The sequence below is a fragment of the Nylanderia fulva genome, unplaced genomic scaffold (assembly GCF_048542155.1).
Source record: "Nylanderia fulva isolate GAGA-0341 unplaced genomic scaffold, ASM4854215v1 Scaffold21, whole genome shotgun sequence".
Classification (NCBI taxonomy): domain Eukaryota; kingdom Metazoa; phylum Arthropoda; class Insecta; order Hymenoptera; family Formicidae; genus Nylanderia; species Nylanderia fulva.
This window is the reverse complement of record NW_028190275.1, coordinates 3351476-3373117: the sequence shown is the minus strand read 5'-3', so window position 1 is coordinate 3373117 and position 21642 is coordinate 3351476. Positions and strand designations below refer to the sequence as shown.

The window sequence follows — 21642 nt, the reverse complement described above, 5'->3', positions numbered from 1 at the left end:
TCTTCCATATTAATTACATACCTACATGATGTTACTAAAATGTAAGATGTTGCATGCATTTCAATGCAATATTTCTAGGAAAATTTAATATGTTTAATATGTTCCTTTACACACATCAGATTGCAAAAAAAGATCTACTCACAAAACATAAGCTAGGACGCCGCAAGCCCACATGTCGGTATAAAAACCAACCGGCTCGCGTTCGACGATCTCGGGAGCGGCGAACTCGGCTGTTCCTGTGCTGATCTTTACTACTTCGTTCGGATCGAGTTTAGTAGCCAGACCAAAATCGATCAGTTTTACGTTAGTGCTGTTGCGAGTTTGGCACATAATGTTCTCGGGCTTGATATCTGAAAACAATCGCATATTTTTAATTTATATTAATTATATATATATTAAAATTATTTAATTATATGTTTAAAATAAAATATTAATAAAATAGCTGTGTTTTTCTGGAAAAAAAATGATCTTTTAATATCATCATCTCACCTAGATGGATGATGTTCTTTTCGTGCATATGCTTGACGCCCTCGCAGATCTGCCTCATATAATTAATGACCTCCGCTTCGGACATGGTATAACCTTCGGCCGTGATCCTCTCGAACAATTCACCGCCGGACAGGCTAACGAGACAAATGATCGAGATCAAGGATATAACGCAAACTCGTCACAGCTTGAAGCTCGAATCGCAAGAATCCTTTCTAACATCATTTTATATTTATTTGATATTTATATTAATTATATTTCAAATGACTTCTATTTAATTATATATTTAATAACATAGCTGTTTTTATAATAATCATAAACTAGTTTCATTTTCTATAATTATTCTCTTCCGTCCAAAGTGGATACTTACAACTCAAAGATCAGCACCATCTCGTCGTCGTCCTCGAAGGCGTCGTGCAGGTTGATCAGCTTGGGATGGTGCAGCTGATTCATGATGTCGATCTCCTTCCTGATCAGCTCCTTCTCCATCACGTGGGACACTGGGATAAACTTGGCGGCGAATATGTTGCCGGTGGTCCTCTCGCGGCAACGGTGCACCACGCCGAAAGCGCCGGTGCCGATCTCCTCGAGGATGTCGTACTTGTCGTAGACCGACGTGTGCTTGATCTCGACCGGCTGGGGCACGTACTTGCTGTAGACGTCAAAGACAAACTGGTCGTAGTCGCGCGGCTTCTCGTCGTCGCGTCCGCGAATCTTCTTCCCGGTCGCGTCCACCTCGTACTCCTTCTTCTTGAACTCGCGCTTGATCACGCCCTTCGTGCTGATCAGCGGCGTCACCTCGCTCGGATCGGACCGGCCGTAGATGTTCTCCGCGGACACCCGGAAATCGTACTGATGCCCAGGGCTCAGACCGGTCACCGCCAAGGTGCAGAACCTAGTGTTACCGGCCCGGATCCAGCTGCTCATCGGGTGCTCGCGCTTCTCCACGACGTAGTTGGTGATGTTGCTACCGCCGTCCCACAAGGGCGGCTTCCAGCTGACCGCCAGCGAGTCGTGACCGATGTTATCCACCTGCGGGAACCTCGGCGGGTCTGGACGATCGCTGATTTGGATCTTGATGATCGCCGTGTCCTGGCCGAGGTCGTTCTCGGCGGTGATGCGATACGGGCCGGAGTCGATGCGGCTGCCGTCGCGGATCGTCAACACGGCATGACGTTCCTTCACCTCCACGGAGTAATGACCGCCGGACTCGATCACCTCGCCCTCGCGCACCCATGTGATCTTCGGTTTCGGATAGCCGGTGAACGGGATCTTGATGACGACGTTCACACCCTTGTCGAAGAAGGCGGTGTCGCGGAATCGCGGCGGTACATTCAGTCTGGGTGGCGTCTTGATGAAGAGCTCGCCCTTAGTGGATTTCACGCCGCACTTGTTCGCCGCGCGGCAGAAGTACTCGTCGGCGTCCTCGCCAAACACGTCGTGGATGATGAGATTGTGGGTGTCACCCTCGGAGTAAATGTTGTAGCGGCTGCCGCTCACGATCTCCCGAGCGCCCTTGAACCACGTGATGCTCGGCTTCGGCGTGCCAATGATCTTGCATTGGAAGTGAGCGTTGTGATTCTGGACGCAATTTACCTGGGGAGATAAATGTAAAAATTATTCAAATTGTTTTACAATAAAGACGCAAGATCTGAATCCAATAAGGATCTTTAAAATAATTATTATTTATTTATTATTTAATATGTTTAAATTTATAATATAAATGTATGAACTTGAGCTACTATAAAATTGTTTGCAATCAAGATACAAATTGAGGAAACACGAACCCTGTTGAGAGGTTGAACAATCTCCGGAGGCTTCGCCGCCTGTGGATCGACGATCTTCACGGAGGTCGAGGCCTTTGACTCGGTACTGAGTCCAGCCACGTTCTGAGCGAACACTCGGAACTCGTATTGCCTTCCTTCAATCAGATTGCTGATGTTGATTTGCGTCGGCAGGCAGATGCTGACGTTCACGCGCTGCCAGGCCTGACCGCCGACCTCTCTCTTATCGATCCAGTAACCCTGAATCTTAGCACCGCCGTCAGTTTCCGGTTTTTCCCACGAGAGATTGACAAAGTCGCCGCCGACCTCGATGACCTTGGGCGTACCGGGTGGTCCCGGTGGATCAAACGGTGCCTTGGCTTTGATGGGATTGGTACCTTCTAACGGCGGACCCATGCCGTTATCGTTGGCCGCCATCACCCGGAAGAGGTATTCCTGACCCTCGGTAAGACCCTGCACGACAAAGGTCGTGTCCTTGCAGAAGGACGATACAATGATCCAGTGCGTGTGGCTGACGTCACGACGCTCCACCACGTAATGAGTGATTCGAAGACCGCCGTCGTACTTGGGCGGGTGCCAGGATAGAGTGCACGTGTGTTTATCAATATCGGAAACGTCGAGCGGTCCAGTTGGCGGTCCAGGTAACCCAGTGATGTACACGGTGAAGGACGCACTCACGCTGCCGCTGTCGTTGGAAATGGATAGATCGTACGTGCCAGCATCATCCTTCTGGATGTCCTTGATGAAGATGATGAGATACTCGTCGAAGACTGTGTACTTGATGTGCGTGGTCTCTACGATCTTATGACCATCCTTCTTCAGCGTCACCTCCATCGGCTGATCGCCGCTGTAGTAGATCTTGATCTTCGTGTTGTCGCCCTCCGGCAGATAGAGATCGCCAGGCATGCGCTCGATGCGCGGCGGCGTGCCGATCTTTAGGCGACACGTGGTCGCGGCGACGCCGAGCTGGTTCGATATCTGGCAGCTGTAATCCCCGTCATCCGCATCCCACACCTCGGAGATGACTAGTCTGTAGATGCCGTTTATCGACTCGGCACGGAAGCGGCCGCCTAGGGTAATCTCGCGGCCGTTCTTCAGCCACCTATACATATTAAAATTTTTATTTCAATATTAATATCATCTTAATCCAGTTAATATTAATATTATCTGTATATTATCTACATATTAATATATACAATATAATATTATAATATTACACACATATATATATATATATATATATATATATATATTATTTTAATCAAATTAATCATTTTCATCCTGACAAATACGACTGAAAAGTGGATATTAGATATTCATTCCGACTAACCTGGCAGTCGGCACTGGTTTACCCGTGGCCTCGCACTCGAGGACGAGGGTCTTGCCGAGCGGTATGATTTGGCTGATGGGTAGATTCCTGATAAACTCCGGCTTCTCGCCACCCTCGACCTCGCAGATCTTCACTGGAGTAGTACACGAGCTCGGCTCGGACCTGCCGGCCGCGTTCACCGCGAAGACCCTGAACTCGTAGTCACCCCGCTCGATCAGATGCATGACTGTGTATTCGGTGTCGACGACGTTGTACTCGTTGCACTTGGCCCACATCGCGCTACCCACTTCGCGCTTCTCGATTACGTAGCCGGTGATCCTGCTGCCGCCGTCGGACACGGGCGGTTCCCATCGCAGATCGACGTAGTTTTTGCCGACCTTGGTGACCTGCGGCGTGCCGGGTGGTGACGGCACGTTGAACTTGCTCTTGAGTCTGAACGGCGCGGACGGCGGGCTAGGTTTGCTGAAACCGGCCGCGTTCTTCGCGCGGATTCTGAACTCGTATTCGTGGCCGCTCAATAGACCGTAGCACACGTAAGTGGTGTCCTTGAAGAGGTAGTCGTTTGCCACACGCCATTGCACGTCCTCAGCGGGATCGCGGAATTCGATCTTGTAGCCCTGTAATCCAGATTTTTTCTTGATTATTTCAAGCCCATCAAAAAATACTGCAAGATGTTACAAAAGAAGTATGTATATTTTTAAAGTATTAGAGTCTAAAAAATTTGTATAATTTATAAAATTGGTGTATAATTATTTATAAAGATGTCAATGATTTTTTCCTTGTTTATACACACCTGAATGCGAGATCCACCATCGGACAGTGGTCTCGACCAGACCACAGTCGCATTCGAGGTGTCCCAATCGATGACACGTGGCTGTCCAGGTGGATCCGGTACCGTGAACGGGAACTTGGCCGTTATCGGCTCGTCAGCCTGAAGTGGTTCGGATACTCCGTACTGATTCTCCGCTCTTACGCGGAAATTGTATGTGCGATTTGGTTCCAGACCGATTACGTCATAATGCGTGCTCCTGGCGAAGCTGCTGAGCTTCACCCAGAACTGAAAGAGATTCAAAAAACCAATGAAAATATCTTACCAATATCTGTCTATGTGATAATGACGGCACTTTATATCGGAAGAGAAAAATAAAATTATTTCTCTGATCATTATGTCCCTCTATTGAACTTACGCCGGCTGGATCCAGTTTCTCCACGATGTAATTTGTGATCGGTGAACCGCCATCGTCGAAAGGCGGTTTCCATGTCAGCGTACAGGTTTCCGGAGTGATATCGGAGATGTCCAAGGGTGCCAGCGGCGGCGACGGTTTATCTAAAAAGAAATCATTTTATAATACATCATGTATAACTTGTAAAATCAAATGACGCAAAAAATATATAATATAAACTCACCGACAACGAGGACCTTGCACGAGGCGGAGTCGGTACCAACGGTGTTCGTGAGGTATATGGTGTACGTGCCAGTGTCCGACCTCTGCGCCTTCTTGTTGATGTACTGCGAGGCCACATCGGTCGTCTCGAACTTGATCCTCTCGCCAGTGAGAACCTCCTCGCCGTTGATGGACCAGTTAGGCTTTGGTCTAGGATTGGCTGTATAAGGCACCGTGATGGTAAACGGTTCTCCTGCGATGACGGTCATGTCACGGATGCTGAGATCGCTCGTGATCTTTGGTGGGACTGTAACAAAATAATTTAACATGTCAAATTATATCCGCAAAGTTCATCGGCAGATTAATGCCGATAGAAAATTAATGATGATAGAAAATTATATTAATACATATATAATAATTTTTTAAATTTGTAAGAAAATCTGTAAAGAAGATGCAGGTATACTTACATGGAGCTGCACTGGCGCGAATAACGTCAGAGTTGGAGCTCCAAGGTCCACGGCCAGCAGCATTTTCTGCAGCTACGCGGAATTCATAATCATGATTCTCGATCAGTCCGGTAACTCTGTAAGATTGACAAGAGAATTAGTAAAACACTTCGTTGACTCATCTTCTAACAAAGTAAGGTAAAAACACGTAGAGGGGAAGAGTAACGCAAATACATCGCTCACTTGTAAGTGGTATCGTGCACCAGAGCCGGCGTGGCCTTGACCCACTTGTCCTCGCTCAGGAGACGCTTTTCGACGACGTAACCGAGGATCGGCGAACCGCCGTCGTTACGCGGCTTGCTCCAGGTGATGGTGATGCTGTCCTCGGTGGTTTCCACGCTGCGAGGCGCGCCAGGAGGACCTGGCGGATCGAACGGATGTCGTGCCTTGATCGGATCGGTCGTCGTCGCCGGGTCTGATGTGCCATACTGATTTTCGGCCATTACTCGGAACTCGTACACTTGACCGACTGTCAGATTTCTGACCCGCACAAACGGCGTCGTAACGTAGCTGCTCACCTGTAAGTGTTTTTCTCCTTAGACTCCAGTATTATTGCATGTATATTCAAGCCAAAGATAATTTCAGACTTTCTATGTTCTCTATTTTTTTTTATTAGTTTTTTCTCTCATAAAAAAAATAATGTATTTCATATAAACTAAAGAATAATGTATCTTTAATCTTGATATTTCATGATTTTTTTATATTTCTTACCTTAGACCACGTGGCGGCCTTCGGTTCCTTCTTCTCAATTACATAGTTAGTGATATCAGCACCGCCATTATCCTTGGGTGGATTCCAGAAAAGAGTAAGAGCGTCACCGCCGAATTCATCCGCACGGAGATTCTCAGGTGGAGCAGGACGATCGAGGACTTTGACATTGACAGTCGCTGTATCGAAGCCGGACGAGTTGCGCAATTGAAGTCTGTATTGGCCTCCATCCGAACGTTTCGCGTTCTTCACCACCAGACTATAGCAGAAAATTGTACCGATGTCATTAAATCCAATTAGCTATTACGATAAAGAGAAATATCTGGTATTTGATATATATTGTACAAATATCATTAAATCCAATTAGCTATTACAATAAAGAGAAATATCTGGTATTTGATATATATTATATAATATTAAACTTCAAGAATACTATTTATTTTTCTCATTTCTATATAAAGTTCATAATAGTCGCAAAAATATTATATACCTGGCGAAATCATCAGCCAGTTGCTGATGAACACGCGAATCGGTTTCATCCTTAACGACGTCGTTGGCGAACCACGTGGCGGTCGGTTTGGGGAAACCTACATAAGGCACGTGAATGGAGAAGTCCTCGCCAGCGCGAACAGTGATGTCACGAACTCCGCCGAGGTCCATGACTGGTTTGTTAGGTTGTTCCTCGATGATGATGGGATTGCTGGGTCGGCTCGGGTCGCTGTTACCGACATCATTCACCGCGAACACCCTGAAGAGGTACTCCTCACCCTCCTTCAGCTTCGGTACGGTGTACACGTTGCTTGGTACAGGTGCGCCGTTTACGTCTGACCAGTCAGCGTCGTCCTTGGCCTTCTTCTGAATGATATAGCCTCTTATCTTCGCGCCGCCGTCGCTTCGCGGTGCTCGCCAGCTCAAGGTCACCGAGTCCTTGGTGATTCTGTCAGCTTTAGGTGGCTCAGGTGCGTCAGGACGCACTGCAAAGTTAATGATAATTATTATAATAAATATAATCTTTAGATTTCTTAGTTGAATTTATTATAATATATAAATGATCGATAAAATATACTTACGGCGTTGATGTCCAGCTATGATAGGTTCGGTGGGTTTGCTGGGTTTGCCAGGTCCAGCTTCGTTGACAGCGATCACTCTGAACTCGTATCGCGAACCCTCGTGAAGATCCTGTACGGTGAACGTCGTGTTTGGCGTCGGGTAGTTGTTGACCTTCAACCATTCGCCGCCACGCTCACGTCTCTCTACATAATAACCTGAAGAAGATAATGCAAGTAATGTATTGTAAGTTATATTTAATAATATTATTATATATTATTATAATTAAATATTAATATAATTTATTTTAATAATTATATACCAGTAATAGGCTTTCCGCCGGTGTTGATAGGCGGGTTCCACGTGAGACTGCAGCTGTTAGGAGTGTAACCGAGAACCTCAGGTTGACTCGGCGCATCTGGCGGATCATAGGGACTCTTAGCGATCACGGGTTTACCCTCCAAGGGCTCTGACACTCCGTACATATTTTCGGCGCGGACTCGAAAAACGTATTTTCTGCCTTCAATTAAACCCTTAGCTGTAAAGCTCGTTCTGGGAACGTATCCGGGCACTTGTCGCCAATTGTCAGATCCGTAGTCCGATACTTCGACGATGTAGTTCGTGATGTCGGAGCCACCGTTGTCCACCGGTGGATTCCAAGATAGTCCGACGGATTCGTGAGTCGTGCCGGTGTATTGCAGAGGACCCTGAGGCGGTCCAGGCTTGTCCACGACTATCACCTCGATGTCAGCGGAATCCTTTCCGTGCTCGTTCGACGCGGTTATGGTATACATGCCGCTGTCATCTCGCACTGATTTTTCAATCAACAGCTGCGTTCGATCGCTCTTGGTTTCGATCTAAAAAATATATAGTAGTAAAAATATTTATAATTTAAATACATAAATTTAATAAATATAAATATTAAATAAAATATATAGAATAATTTTACATACCGATAAACGAAGAGTCTCCAGGAGCGATTTTCCATCCTTGACCCAATCGATCTTCGGCGTAGGCGCGCCGGACAATGGTATATTGACGTTGATTGGTTCTCCAGCGCGGACCTTGATCTTGCGACCGATCAGAGCGTCCAGATGAAGCTTCGGCTTCTCTTTCATGGGTTTGGCCGTGAACACGGACGAGGTCTCGCTTGGTTTTCCAGCACCGGCGGCGTTTATAGCCGACACACGGTATTCGTATTGATGACCCTCCGTTACGTGGTCGTCGTAGTATTCAGGATATCTGACGGGTTCCTTGTTCTGCTTTATCCAACGACCGGTCGCGCGATCCCGACGCTCCACATCGTAGCCAATAATCTTGGAGCCACCGTTGCTGATGGGTGGAGTCCATTTGATCTTGATATGATCCTTGTCGGCGTCCACGCATTCTGGCTTGCCAGGTTGTCCAGGAGCCACTGAAGATCGAACATAAAAATGTGTAATCACAAAGAGAGAAAATCTTGAAGATTGATATTTTGAATATTTAATTGTAATTCGGAAAACTGATTGATGTTCTGTATTAAAAGTAGATTTACCGAATTGATTCTTGGCAACGATGGATCGATCGGTGGTCAGCGGCTCGGAGCGACCCTGAAGATTTTCTGCGCTCACACGGAATTCATACGTGGTTCCCTCGAGCAATCTTGGCACGGTTGCATGATTATACTTGGGATTAACGTGTGTAACTGCTGGTACCCAGCCGCCACCATGTGTAAGATCGCGTTTTTCAATGATGTATCCACTATAAAGAACAAATCGTACAAATCGTATGTGAGGAATTATTTTGCAATATTGATATCATACAATATAAAATCTTTGGTACAGATTGTTATAAAATTCTTAGTGTAATAATTATATATATTTATTTATATATAAAAATACAATTTAAAATAAAATATTTATGTTATAAAATATTTAATATAAGTTATTTTTTTATATATAATTAAACTTTAAATTTATGTTACCTGTGCAACTTAAAGTATAGAATAATACAGAGAGTATCAGCGAATTGAAAAATATATATATAAATTTTATGGAAAAATAAAAATACAAATTAGATCTATTACGTAAAAAAAAACAATCAAAAATTTGCTTCATAAATGTGATGTGTCTCGCAAATTGACTTACGTAAGCTCGCTGCCACCATTATCCTTGGGTGGCTTCCACGAGAGCGTGACGGATTGACTGGTGATCTCTTCGTATTGTAAAGGACCTTCTGGTGGTCCAGGTTTGTCTAAAACAGTTACTTGGAAGCTACCTTCATCTACACCGCTGCTGTTCTTCAGCAATAAATGATACAATCCCGAATCGGATCTCTTGGCGTTGACAATGTGCACGATCGTGTGGTAGCCGATCGACGTGATCGTCGTCCTGTCGTTGGAAGTCAATTCCTGGCTTGCTACGCTCCACGTCACCTCGGGTGTCGGTTCGCCAACAAAGTCGATGTCGACGTGGAAAATCAGTCCAGCCTTGATACGAACGTCTTGCAAAGGGGTCTTGATCTTCGGGGCCACTGCAGAAGATGAAGAGAGTTGAGTTATTTTTTCAACGCAAATAAAATATAAATTAAAAAATATTTGAAGCTTTATATGACTTACAAAATATATATTTATTTATATAAAACAAAATAATTTATATAAAATAATATACTATAATAATATAATGAAGTAATAAATATGTTTATATGAAACTTTATTAAAAAATTAAAATTTTTATATTATCTCTTATTGCAATTTTTGTCAATTAATATTAAAATGTATCACTCTTTCAATTAGTTTTTCTAAGAAAATAAAACTTACAGTAACGTGGCTTGGCAGTGACAAGATCGCTGGGCTCTGACGGTTCGGATTGACCGGCGGCGTTGACGGCGATCACACGGAACTCGTATTCCTGACCCTCCGTCAAATCTGGAACAGTCGTGCTGGTTTGACCTGCCGGCACGTGCACCGCGTTCACCCAGTATGGACTGCCCTTCTCCTTCTTCTGGACGATGTAACCCTTGATCGGTGATCCGCCGTCATTCTTCGGCGCTGGCCATTCCAGATCTACGTGATCCTTGTCCCAGTCCGTGATCTGTGGCTTGCCAGGAGCATCTGGTTCATCTGAAAGTCACAAGGGAACGAATGTATTATTTGATTTACACATTATTTTATTTTATTTTTTATACTTCACGTTTTATTTCTAAATCTACATCGATTAAATTATAAAATTTTTCTATATTACTTTTATAAAGTCACTTACCAAATTCGTTCTTCGCGATAATGCTCTTCGTGGTTTCGAGCGGATCGGATTCTCCGATGTTGTTAACAGCTTTGACGCGGAACAGGTATTCCTTACGATGGGTCAGACGACTGACCTCGTGACTTAGTACCATGCTCATGCCGGCGTCAGACCAGGTTCCACGAGATAGATCCATCTTTTCAATGACATAGTGCAGAATAGGACTGCCACCATCGTCGAGAGGATGTCCCCAGGTCAAATGGCAACCCTCTTTGGTGACGTTACTCACCTCCAACGGTTTTTCTGGTGGCGCTGGTCTGTCAAGGACAGTGACTCTCGCGCTGGCACTGAAAAAACGTCATTAATCAATCAATTTAATTAATTTGATCAAAATTTTCTTTAAAATATATACATATATATATATATATATATATATATATAAATTTTCAAAATATATATGCGTATATACATATATAAAAAAAATTAATATTAAAATTTCCTTTTATAATATTGTGAATTACCTGAAATTTCCATGTTCATTTTCCAAAGTCAAAGTGTAACGTCCAGTATCACCGCGAACTGAGAACGGAATTTCGAAGGAAGTTTCGCTATTGGTGGTGTACATTTCGTGACGAGCATCAGCCACGATTTGAACTCCATCGCGATTCCAAGTTGCTTTTGGCTTAGGTGATGCTACGATGGGAATATTGTAACTGATCTTCTGACCGGCTCGTACCACCAAATCGCTCAGCAGATGAGTATCGAACGAAGGAGCAACTGCAATTAATTACAAACAATTATGAATAAAATATCAGTAGTTTTTATTAAAAAAAGTTCTTATTTTTTCAAGTAAAAGTTTTGTATGTGAGAGAAATGTACATATATTTATTGTTATGTATAATAAGAAAAATATCGCGATACAGTCTTGAAATAAAATTCTTTTCAAGATAATTGATTTAATTTCTCCAATCGTAATTTCTCGAACTTACTGAAACGTGGTTTGGCGACGATCGGTGCCGACGCATCGGACGGTTCACCAGGTCCGCCCTTGTTGACAGCGATGACCCTGAACTCGTACTCTTGACCCTCGGTCAGATCTGGTACCCTGCCGCTGGTCTTATCCCCGGGCACCTCGGCCGCTTTCTCCCACTGTCCAAAACGCGGTCGTTTTTCGATAATGTAGCCAGTTATGGGTGATCCACCGTCCTTCTTAGGCGGTGCCCATTCGAGATCCACGTGATCCTTGTCCCAATCGGTGGCCACTGGCGTTCCGGGCTTGTCCGGCTTGGCGAACGGATCTTTAGCGGTAATGGTATCCAATCCGGTCAACGGCTGAGACTCGCCCTGCTTGTTGACCGCCCGCACGCGGAACTGATAATCGTGACCCTCGATCAGGTGGCCCACCTGCGCCGACGTGGTACTAGCCTCGGCCACGGGTACCCAGCGCATGTTCTCTGTGTCCATCTTTTCGACTTGGTAGTACTGGATCTCGGAGCCGCCGTCGTCCTTGGGCGGCCGCCATCTCAGAGTGCAACCGCTTCGGGTGACGTTGTCAATCTTCAGCGGACCCTCAGGCGGCGAGGGCACGTCCAATACGTTCACCGTCAACGTGGCGGAATCCTTGCCGTTCACATTTTTGGCCTCCAGTGTATAGACGCCCGAATCGGCACGTTTTGCCTCTATTATGCGTACTTTGGTGTTATAGTCCTCGTTCGTGATCTTAATGCGATCGCCCGCTATCACCATGGAGCCCTTCAGCGACCACTCCTTGCTTGGTGGTGGCTCGCCGATCACCGGAACGTCGAAGTCGAAGAAACCGCCGGCGCGCACCTTCACGTCCAGCATGTACTTCCTGTCGATCTTCGGTGGAACTGGAGATAAATATAAAATATGTCATTAAAAAAATTAACATGTTTACAATTCTTCAATTTAAACTACTATTGAGGACATTCAATTCTCTGCAATGTACGCAGCTATAACAAATTACTTGCAAATGCTTACGATTTTTAGGTCGCGCCAGATGAGACTTGGACGCCTCCGACGCTTCGCCGGGACCAGCCTTGTTAACGGCCCTCACGCGGAATTCGTATTGCGTTCCCTCGACCAGGTCGTTGACCCTGCCCTGATTCGTGTCACCATCGACCTCCGCGCACTTCTCCCAAGTTGGACTGTACTTGTCGCGTTTTTCTATAATGTAACCAGTGATCGGTGATCCGCCGTCTTCGTCAGGACGTTTCCAGTGGAGCTCGACAAAGTCTTTATCGTAGTCAACCACCTCGGGCGTACCTGGCTTTCCTGGCTCGTCTGTAAAAGAGGCACAATAATATAATATAAAAAAAGTATTAATAATGATTAATTAAAAATATTAATGCAAAACTAATCATTAAAAATATTTGCAAATTTAAAAAACATCAGAAATCTTTGTTTATAAAAATATTTTATTATTAAATTATAAAATGTATTATTAAATTAATGTAATTAATTAAAAAATAATAGTTTTAATAAAATACTTTTAAAAAATAAAATATAAACAATTAAAACTTTTCGTAAAATTTGTTTTTCTCACCGAAGGGATTCTTTGCCTCGATGCTCTGCATAGCGGTGAGTGGCTCAGACTTGCCCTGCTTGTTGACAGCCCTGACTCTGAACTTGTACTTGTGCCCTGGCGTCAGACCCTCCACCTGCAGACTTGTTTCCGGTCCGTCAGTCTCCCCGGCTGGTACCCAACGACCCGTAGCCTCGTCCATCTTCTCCACGACATATTTCTCAACCGGCTGTCCACCGTCGTCCTCCGGCGGCTTCCACGAGAGCTTGCAACCCTCGGCGTGCACGTCGGATGTACGTAGCGGACCCTGAGGCGGGCTCGGCTTGTCCAGCACGGTGACCTTGACAAAGGCCTCGTCCCGGCCGTTAATGTTCTCCGCGATGACGGTGTACTTGCCGGATTCCGCCCGTGTGGCCATTCGCACGCTCAGACTGGTGTTGTAATCCACGTGTTTGACCTTGACGCGTTCAGACGGTCGGACTTCCTTGCCGTTCAGCATCCACTTGGTGGTCGGCGGCGGTTCGCCCGTCACCTTGCAGTCGAAGCTGAAGTTCTGGCCGGCCTTGATCCTCACCTCGATCAGATTGGTGCGGTCAATCTTGGGCGCCAGATTGCGCGGTTTCGCGATGATGGTCGGAGTGGCGTCTGACGGTTCGCCAGGGCCAGCCTTGTTCACGGCTCGTACCCGGAATTCGTATGGCTGACCCTCGATGAGGTCCGGCACGGTAGCAGAAGTCTCGTCTGCCGGAACCTCCAGCGCTTTCTCCCATTCGCCGTACTTGTCCTTCTTCTCGATTACATAACCGGTGATTGGCGAACCACCGTCGTTCTCCGGTGGAGTCCATTTCAGGTCAACGTGATCCTTGTCCCAGTCGGTGGCCTGGAGGTCACCCGGTTTTCCTGGTTCGTCTATAATTAGATGAGATTGATTTAATATATAGTTGGATTCTTTCAGATTAAAAAAATATTTGTGTAATTTTAAAGAATAATATTTTATTAAAAAAAATATATATACCAAATGGATTCTTGGCTACTATTGCTTGCTCCGCTTCCAAAGGCTTCGATTCGCCCTCGGCATTGACCGCGGCTACTCGGAAAAGATATTCCTTGCCAGGTGTTAGACCTGTCACCTCGAGATCTATAATAAATCATTTAATATTTAACGTTATAAGTATCATTATGTATACAAATCAAATTATTTACATTTCAATAACATTATACATATTTTATCATTAATGTGTGTATATTTAAATGTTAATTAATATAAATAATATTTAAATACATGTGTGTGTGTATATTTAAATATTAATATATTTAAATACATGTATATTTAAATATTAATCATCGTCGATTTGGAATTTAAAAGTCCTCAAATTTGATCATATCTGCTTAAAAAAATAACACAAGTTTTACCAGAAACTCGATACTAAAATGCTCAAAGACTGAACGACATTCCTCTCGAGGAGCAAACGTATGTATATCATGAGTGCTCGTAATGAAATAAAGGGTGAGAAATTGTGGTGTAAAAAAGTGGCGATTACGCGTGCGCGACTTTCGCGTGAAATATTCTCTCTCAACAAATATTTTCCCCTTTTTTCCGATGGGAAAAAGACATGCGTTCAATTTCGTCGCGCTATCAAATCGATCGCGTAATTGGGGACTGTATAGAAACATTATTGAGAAAAATGCGAATATTCTCTAGTATATTGTGTCGTCTCGTATTATATGAAATTAAGTAATTTTTATACAAAATTAAGTAATTTGTAAAATTTATACCAGAGGAGAAAAATAAATAATAGTAGATAGATCAATGAAAAAAGGGGGGATGAGCATAACTTTTGTTGACTATTTCAGTCATACGTATCCCAGATCTTGCAAAGAGATGAACTTTAAGAAGTATTTTAGTGTGTGTAGAATTCTTCTACTCGCTGTTGGCCTGTGGCCCTATCAACAATCGAATCTTATTCGATTTCAATTTATTTGTTTGTTCAGTATTCTGACGACGAGTGTTATATTTCAGGTAAGCTCTAATAGTAATTTATAATAATATCATAATGAGAGAATTACCGCAAAAAGCAATCTTTTACCTTAAAATTTAAAAAATCACAATTTAGAATAACATGAAATTATTATGTCAAATATACTATAAATTGTATATAGTAATAGCTTTGCATATTATTTAATTCTATATATATATATATATATATATATATATATATAATTTCTAAATTATATATATATATATATATATATATATATGTATACACTTTTCTGAAAGAGGTAAAAATTAAGTTTTTATTTTTTTTTCTCAAATTTCAGACAAATTAAAAAAATAAAACTTGATAGATATTTTCTGGTTCATTTTTTAAATTTGTTTAAAATTTAAGAAAAAAAATAAAAACTTAAATTTTATCTCCCTCTTTAGAGAAGTGTAACTCCTCAGAGGATATAGTAAGAATATATGTTTACATAAAAAACTCCTTAATTTTCGATAAAGGATCATCTTCTAAAATTTTTCGCACTTATTTAGATGCACTCTTTATGTATACAATTTGTGTCCGAATATATTTAATTTTAGAAAAATATAATTTTTCAATACAAATTTATAAGTATAATTATTATTTACAGTGTACAGTATTTATCTCACAAAAATGTACTGTTGATCTCCTTATCAAAGTTTTATCTTACGTATTTCTCTTTTTCTTCTCTATAGCAAAATACTACATATTCTTTTTTAATCTTGAAGTTGTAAGTTGATAGCTTTTGTCAGATGGAATAAAATAAATATTTTCTTGTAAAGTTGTACAATTTTTATGACCTTATTATTTTTTTATGTCCATATAAAAACGATAACATATTGAAAGATGAAGAATATGTTGGAACAATTATTCTATGAATGCAATAAGTTAAAAGATGCAAATGAAATTACTATTATAGAGAAATATGGAAGTAATGGCAAATGGACCACTGTAATTATAAGTAAGATAATTTTTTCACGTACGATCACAGCTTCTTCTTAATATGCAAGAGTTGTCAAGATTTCACTTTAAAAAATAAATTTCGATGAACAATTACAATTTTTTTGTCTACATAATAATCAACAAGTATTTACAAATAATTTTGAATAAAATGATAGAAAAGACAAAAAAAGCAATTAATTGCACAATAAAAATCAATCACAAATGAAAAAAATATTAAAATTTAAATTGTAATAAAAATACATATAAGTGTGAGATAATGAAATGTAAATCAATTTAGAAAATATATTTGGCAGAAATTTAAATGATAATTCTCTTTTCAATTAATTAATAAATAATTAATTATTTTTTTGCAGTATTATTCATACTCAGCATATTGATTTATATCGTTTTATCATTTTGGTCGGATATTTTTAACGTTATTTTATCAACAAATTCGTCTCGACATAACTTGCTAATCGTAGAATATTTTATCGATCAAGAGAAGTATTTTTATTTAATATTGCTACACTCCATTGCATCAATTTGCATTGCTCTGACTGTAATAATGGGGACAGGAACACTGTTCATGATATATTTTCAACTTATTTGTGGAATGTTTACAGTTGCCAGGTATAGACATTAATGCGACAACAATTATAAAGATTATTATATAATTTATAATTTTCAAACCAATATTTAAACAACACAGATTAAATTTAATCATAAAAATATTTGATATCTTTTTTTGTTAATAATCTATTCAATTACTACACAAAATCTATAAACCTCTAAATCTATAAATCTATAAATCTATAAATCTATTCAATTACTACACAAAATCTATAAATTAGTACACTAATCTATGTAATTACTACATAAACATTATTTATAGTTATCGTATCGAACGCGCAATGAGTGTCAATATGCTACAAGATATTAATCTCAGACAAAATATTTTGACATTTAAGGGTTTAATTTGTGCTGTGGACATTCATCGGCAAGCTATGAAGTTTGTATACACTCAATAATATGCGCGAGCCTTGTTATATGTATAATAACATATTTTTATTTTCAAAGATTGGCCAAACTCTTCCAGTCCAATTTAGAAATAATGATGTTCCTTCTAATAATATTTGGAGTACTTTCTGGATGCCTCAATATGTTTCAAGTAAGTTTCCTATTTTATCGTTAAATCTACTTTTGAACAAGTGTTCAATGTTCCCTAACAATAAGATATATGAGAATCTGAGAATGACGATTATTTCGTTATTATGACAGTACCCTCCTATTAAGTATCGTGAGAATCCTATACTTTAATTGATAATTTAATTTTCAAACATTCTGCTATTTTTATATATTCTAAAAAAGAATATAATATTAAATCAATATTTATATGGATAGAAATTTTCTATATCTATAAATAAAATCTATAGTAACTTTATATAACAAAATAAAAAAAAATCTTGCTCTGTATTATAATCAATAAATTATAAAATATGATAAATTAAATATATAGATATATAAAATATAATGAATATTATAAATTTAAAAAATCTTGCTCTGTATTATAATCAATAAATTATAAAATATAATAAATTAAATGATAGATATATAAAATATGATGAATATTATAAATTAAAAAAAAATCTTGCTCTGTATTATAATCAATAAATTATAAAATATGATTAATTCAATTTAAAAAAAGAAACAAAAAAAGAAGTTATTATTTCGTAGTTTTCTTTATATGATTTCGATCTTTAAATTTCTATCATGTGACAATTTGGAAAAAATTTCAACTAACGTCACAAAAATTATTTTAATATATTGTATTTATTTTTTATATTGTATTTATTAAATTAACGCGTTGTACGTAACTCTGGTATACGACTTATTGATGAAGTTTTGTTGCAATCAATATTAAATATGTTGCTAGAATTTTTATTTTTTTCATGAAATTTATTATGTTGTGTGGTTATGGTTAATAAAATTCATAAATAGCAAGGTTTAATTAAATAAGAAAATTACAAATTAAATATTCGGAGATTTATTAAATATTTTTCAATGTGTTAACTTTAAGGATTTTCCTGGTTGTTGAAATAAAAATCCAACGTTAAAATTGATGAATTCAAGCACAAGAAATTGATGTAGTGTGTCATAAAAAAATTGGTAATTTTTTTATTGATTTTGTTATTTTAAATTTGTCAATTTTACAATAAAATTTGTTTGAATACATTTGGAAAACTCTTAAAAAAAAAATATTAAAAAATATTTGATGCATTCTCAAATCCTAATTTACAATTTGCTCACAATAAATTTTATATTTAATCATGAATATATATCGAATTATTCAACATAATGAATCATAATCACACAACACAACAAATTTCTTTTAAAGGTTGAAAGTTCTAATAACATACTTAATTTGAATGAAACAAAATTTCTAGTCACATACGATTATTATAACACAGTAAAATACATTAAATTAAAATTATATAAATAAATAAAGATAACAAATAAATAAAACATTTTTTTACAATTTTAACTTCAAATTTTTCAAAATTGTGATGTTATTGTAATATAATAAGTTGAGAGCTAAAATCATAATTCAGCATTTAAAACATAAAAATTGATTATTCTTTTCCGTATATGTTCAAAATAAATTATTCTTTTGTTGTCTCACATATTACCGCGAAACATTTTAGATTTATCTTAAATTTTTTAGATTGTATCATGCAGAGACAATATCAGGGAATTCTTAATGTCCTCTATTAACACAAGTGTCCTTGTTATATATGCGTACCTATCTAACTATTGCGCTCAGCTTGCAACAGATCACAATCATCAAGTGTTTGTTACCGCGTAAGAGAAACATATCTACAAAACAGTATGTATAAAGATTCACACTGTTACATTAAATGTTGGGATCAATATTTTTTATATTATCAACAAGTATACATGCTAAAGTTTACTGATAAGAACAGCAATGCATCTCTAAGAAATTTTATCGAGAGATTTGTCAATTAAAAGTTGTCTTTTTTTCTAGGTATAACACTCCATGGTATTTAGCTCCATTATATATACAGAAAATGATACTGTTTCTCTTACAAAAAACCTCGAAAACTTTTAGGATAAACATCGGTGGAATATATGACGGATCCATAGAAGGTTTTGCTACGGTATAGAAAGATAATAAAATATATACCTAAAAGCATATATATTATAAGCTAATAAATGGAATATCTTTGATTGCAGCTAGTGAAGACCGCATTATCTTATTTTACAGTCATACGTTCTACACAATGACGAGATTATAATAGTTTAAATTGACTAATAGCACGGTAAGCGTGTAGTTTTTTTATTAAAGGAATATTGTTTATATATTTTTCATATATATTAAAAAATTAAAACCTTCTATTTTTAGCGTATAACACAAGAGTGTAAATCTTAAAAATACAGAAAAAATTATTCAAGATATTATTGCGCATTATATCTTTACAATGTATTGAAGTTGAATAATGTGTAGCATAATGTGTACTTCAATTTCAAAATCTTTTTAATGCATAAAATATTTTAAATAAATATTTAGTGTTAACATTTCCACACACCTATAATTTTTTGAATTTTAATAATTTATTAAAGTTCTCAATAATAAATAAAGCAAGTGTGATAAATTAAAAAAAAAATGTTTATTATTAATGACGTAAAAATAATATTTAATAGGAAAAGATATTAGTATGAATGAAATCTTAATTGTGCCAATTATCAATTTTTTTGAAATTTAAAAGCGCTTTGACCAAATCAATTCATTTTAAAATAACTTTGAACTTCGTCGAACAGATCCGATATCAAAATATTCAAAGCTGAGGAACATTTTTTTTTTCGAAAATCTAAGATATCTTATGAGTGCGTGTACACATTAGAATAAAGTATTAGCTTCGAAAAAAAAAAATCTACATATATATGTAATTATAGTGCAAAGAATTGTCCACTGGGAAAAACATACATTTACGAAACACTTGCAGCGTCATATTTATTTTGTTTCAAGTGTATAGAATCTTCATAACTTGATATTATTTATATAAACTAAGCCATAATATACTCAAATATAAACTGAAATTGTTTCGTACAAAACATTATTTGTAAAAAATGATATAAAAAATAAGAAAGTTCATTAATAACATATTTACACATTATATGCATGTATATAGATTATATTATATACGTAAATTTCGAGTCACGTATTTACAAGAGAAATGTAATATTTTATTTGAAAAATTAAAAAAATAAGTAATATTTTACACAATTTTTAAATGCAGAAAATTTGAATTATTTTAAATTATTTTATTATATATATAAATAGAATGTTGAATAAAATAAAATATAAAAGAAAAATTTATTATGACGCTTAAGTAAAAAAATGTAACAATATCAAGTATTTAATAACTGAGTGTATATTGGATTTATTTCTTTTATTCACTAAGGGAAACTCTATTGCAATTCAGTGATTACTTACTTGGCTCGGTGGAACGACCACAAGGCACCCAGCATCCGGTCTCCGGGTCCATCTTGTCCACTTGGTAGTACTCGATAGGGGTGCCACCGTCGTCCTTAGGTCTCTTCCACTTCAGCTTGCATCCCTCCTTGTGTACATCCGACACCTGGAGCGGACCCTCGGGCGGTGTCGGTTTGTCCGTCACCGTCACCTGTACCGTTACCGAGTCCTTGCCCGACGAATTACTGGCCGTGACGGTGTAATCGCCACTGTCGTCTCGCGACACTGGACGTATGCTGAATTTGGTGCTATAGTCGCTGTTGTCGATCTGCACCTTGCGATCGGAATGAAGCGGTATCGCGCCGTAACGCCACTCGATATGAGGCGGAGGCTCGCCGATCACGTTGGCGTCGAACTTCAGCATCGAGCCAGCGGAGAGAGTAACGTCCCTCAGATTACGCCTGTCGATCTTCGGGGCCACTACGATGAATAATTAGAATCATTAATTAGATGCCAATTATAGATTAAGCAGGCAATGCGTTTTATCGACATTATTTTTGGAGCGCACGAACGTTCTGTGACAAGGATGCTGTTTACAAATCATTTGCGCAATTAATATTTGAGATATGTAGGTCAATTATTAAAATAATAATATTTGTCGTAATTATTACATAATGCAAATTAATTTAATGTTAATTAATTCTTATATGATCTTATTAGATTTTTCGAGAAAGAAACTATATCTCAAAATTGAAATATCAAACGCAAAGCTGAAACTAAATTTGCAAATACTTACAGAAACGTGGTTTAGCGGTGAACGTCTTGCTAGCTTCACCAGGTTCCGATTGGCCAGCTTTGTTCACGGCGATTACGCGGAACTGGTAATCGTTGCCTTCTATCAGACCATGCACCAGAGCTTTGGTGACCGGTGTTTCGGTCTCCAAAGCCTTTTCCCACATCGTGCTATATTTATCTTTCTTCTCGATAATGTAGCCCGTGATGGGTGATCCACCGTCGCTGACAGGTTCTTTCCAAGCAAGTTCGACTTGGTTGGCCGTCCAATCGACTGGTTCTGGTGCTCCAGGTGCAGTTGGAACAGCTACAAAGAATAATTATAGATAAGCAACTATCATTTTAGAGATAATTTAAGTAATAATAAAGCTGCAATATAATGACTACAT

The 21642-nt window shown here is 38.9% G+C and overlaps 2 protein-coding genes across 2 annotated transcripts in view; one reads left to right on the top strand and one right to left on the bottom strand.

Annotated features, from left to right (window-relative positions):
- bent (projectin protein bent) overlaps positions 1–21642 on the bottom strand; it is a 102522-nt gene that overhangs the window by 5776 nt on the left and 75104 nt on the right. The window contains 26 exon segments of the mRNA XM_085482531.1: positions 143–350; positions 490–623; positions 857–2082; positions 2274–3372; positions 3601–4217; positions 4394–4657; positions 4788–4927; positions 5008–5292; positions 5453–5568; positions 5675–6009; positions 6203–6458; positions 6690–7173; positions 7270–7464; positions 7569–8103; positions 8200–8660; positions 8781–8986; positions 9373–9757; positions 10044–10346; positions 10486–10811; positions 10986–11241; positions 11454–12335; positions 12466–12768; positions 13031–13918; positions 14025–14147; positions 20483–20941; positions 21258–21560. Of these exon segments, the coding sequence (XP_085338657.1) occupies positions 143–350; positions 490–623; positions 857–2082; positions 2274–3372; positions 3601–4217; positions 4394–4657; positions 4788–4927; positions 5008–5292; positions 5453–5568; positions 5675–6009; positions 6203–6458; positions 6690–7173; positions 7270–7464; positions 7569–8103; positions 8200–8660; positions 8781–8986; positions 9373–9757; positions 10044–10346; positions 10486–10811; positions 10986–11241; positions 11454–12335; positions 12466–12768; positions 13031–13918; positions 14025–14147; positions 20483–20941; positions 21258–21560 (10789 nt within the window).
- LOC114932370 (uncharacterized) lies at positions 14835–19451 on the top strand. The gene is given in 11 exon segments (XM_085482572.1): positions 14835–15029; positions 15638–15757; positions 15874–15988; positions 16344–16599; positions 16862–16978; positions 17047–17137; positions 18692–18807; positions 18809–18853; positions 19013–19145; positions 19222–19307; positions 19391–19451. Coding segments are annotated over 10 exon segments (1239 nt in total). The 3' UTR covers positions 19273–19307; positions 19391–19451.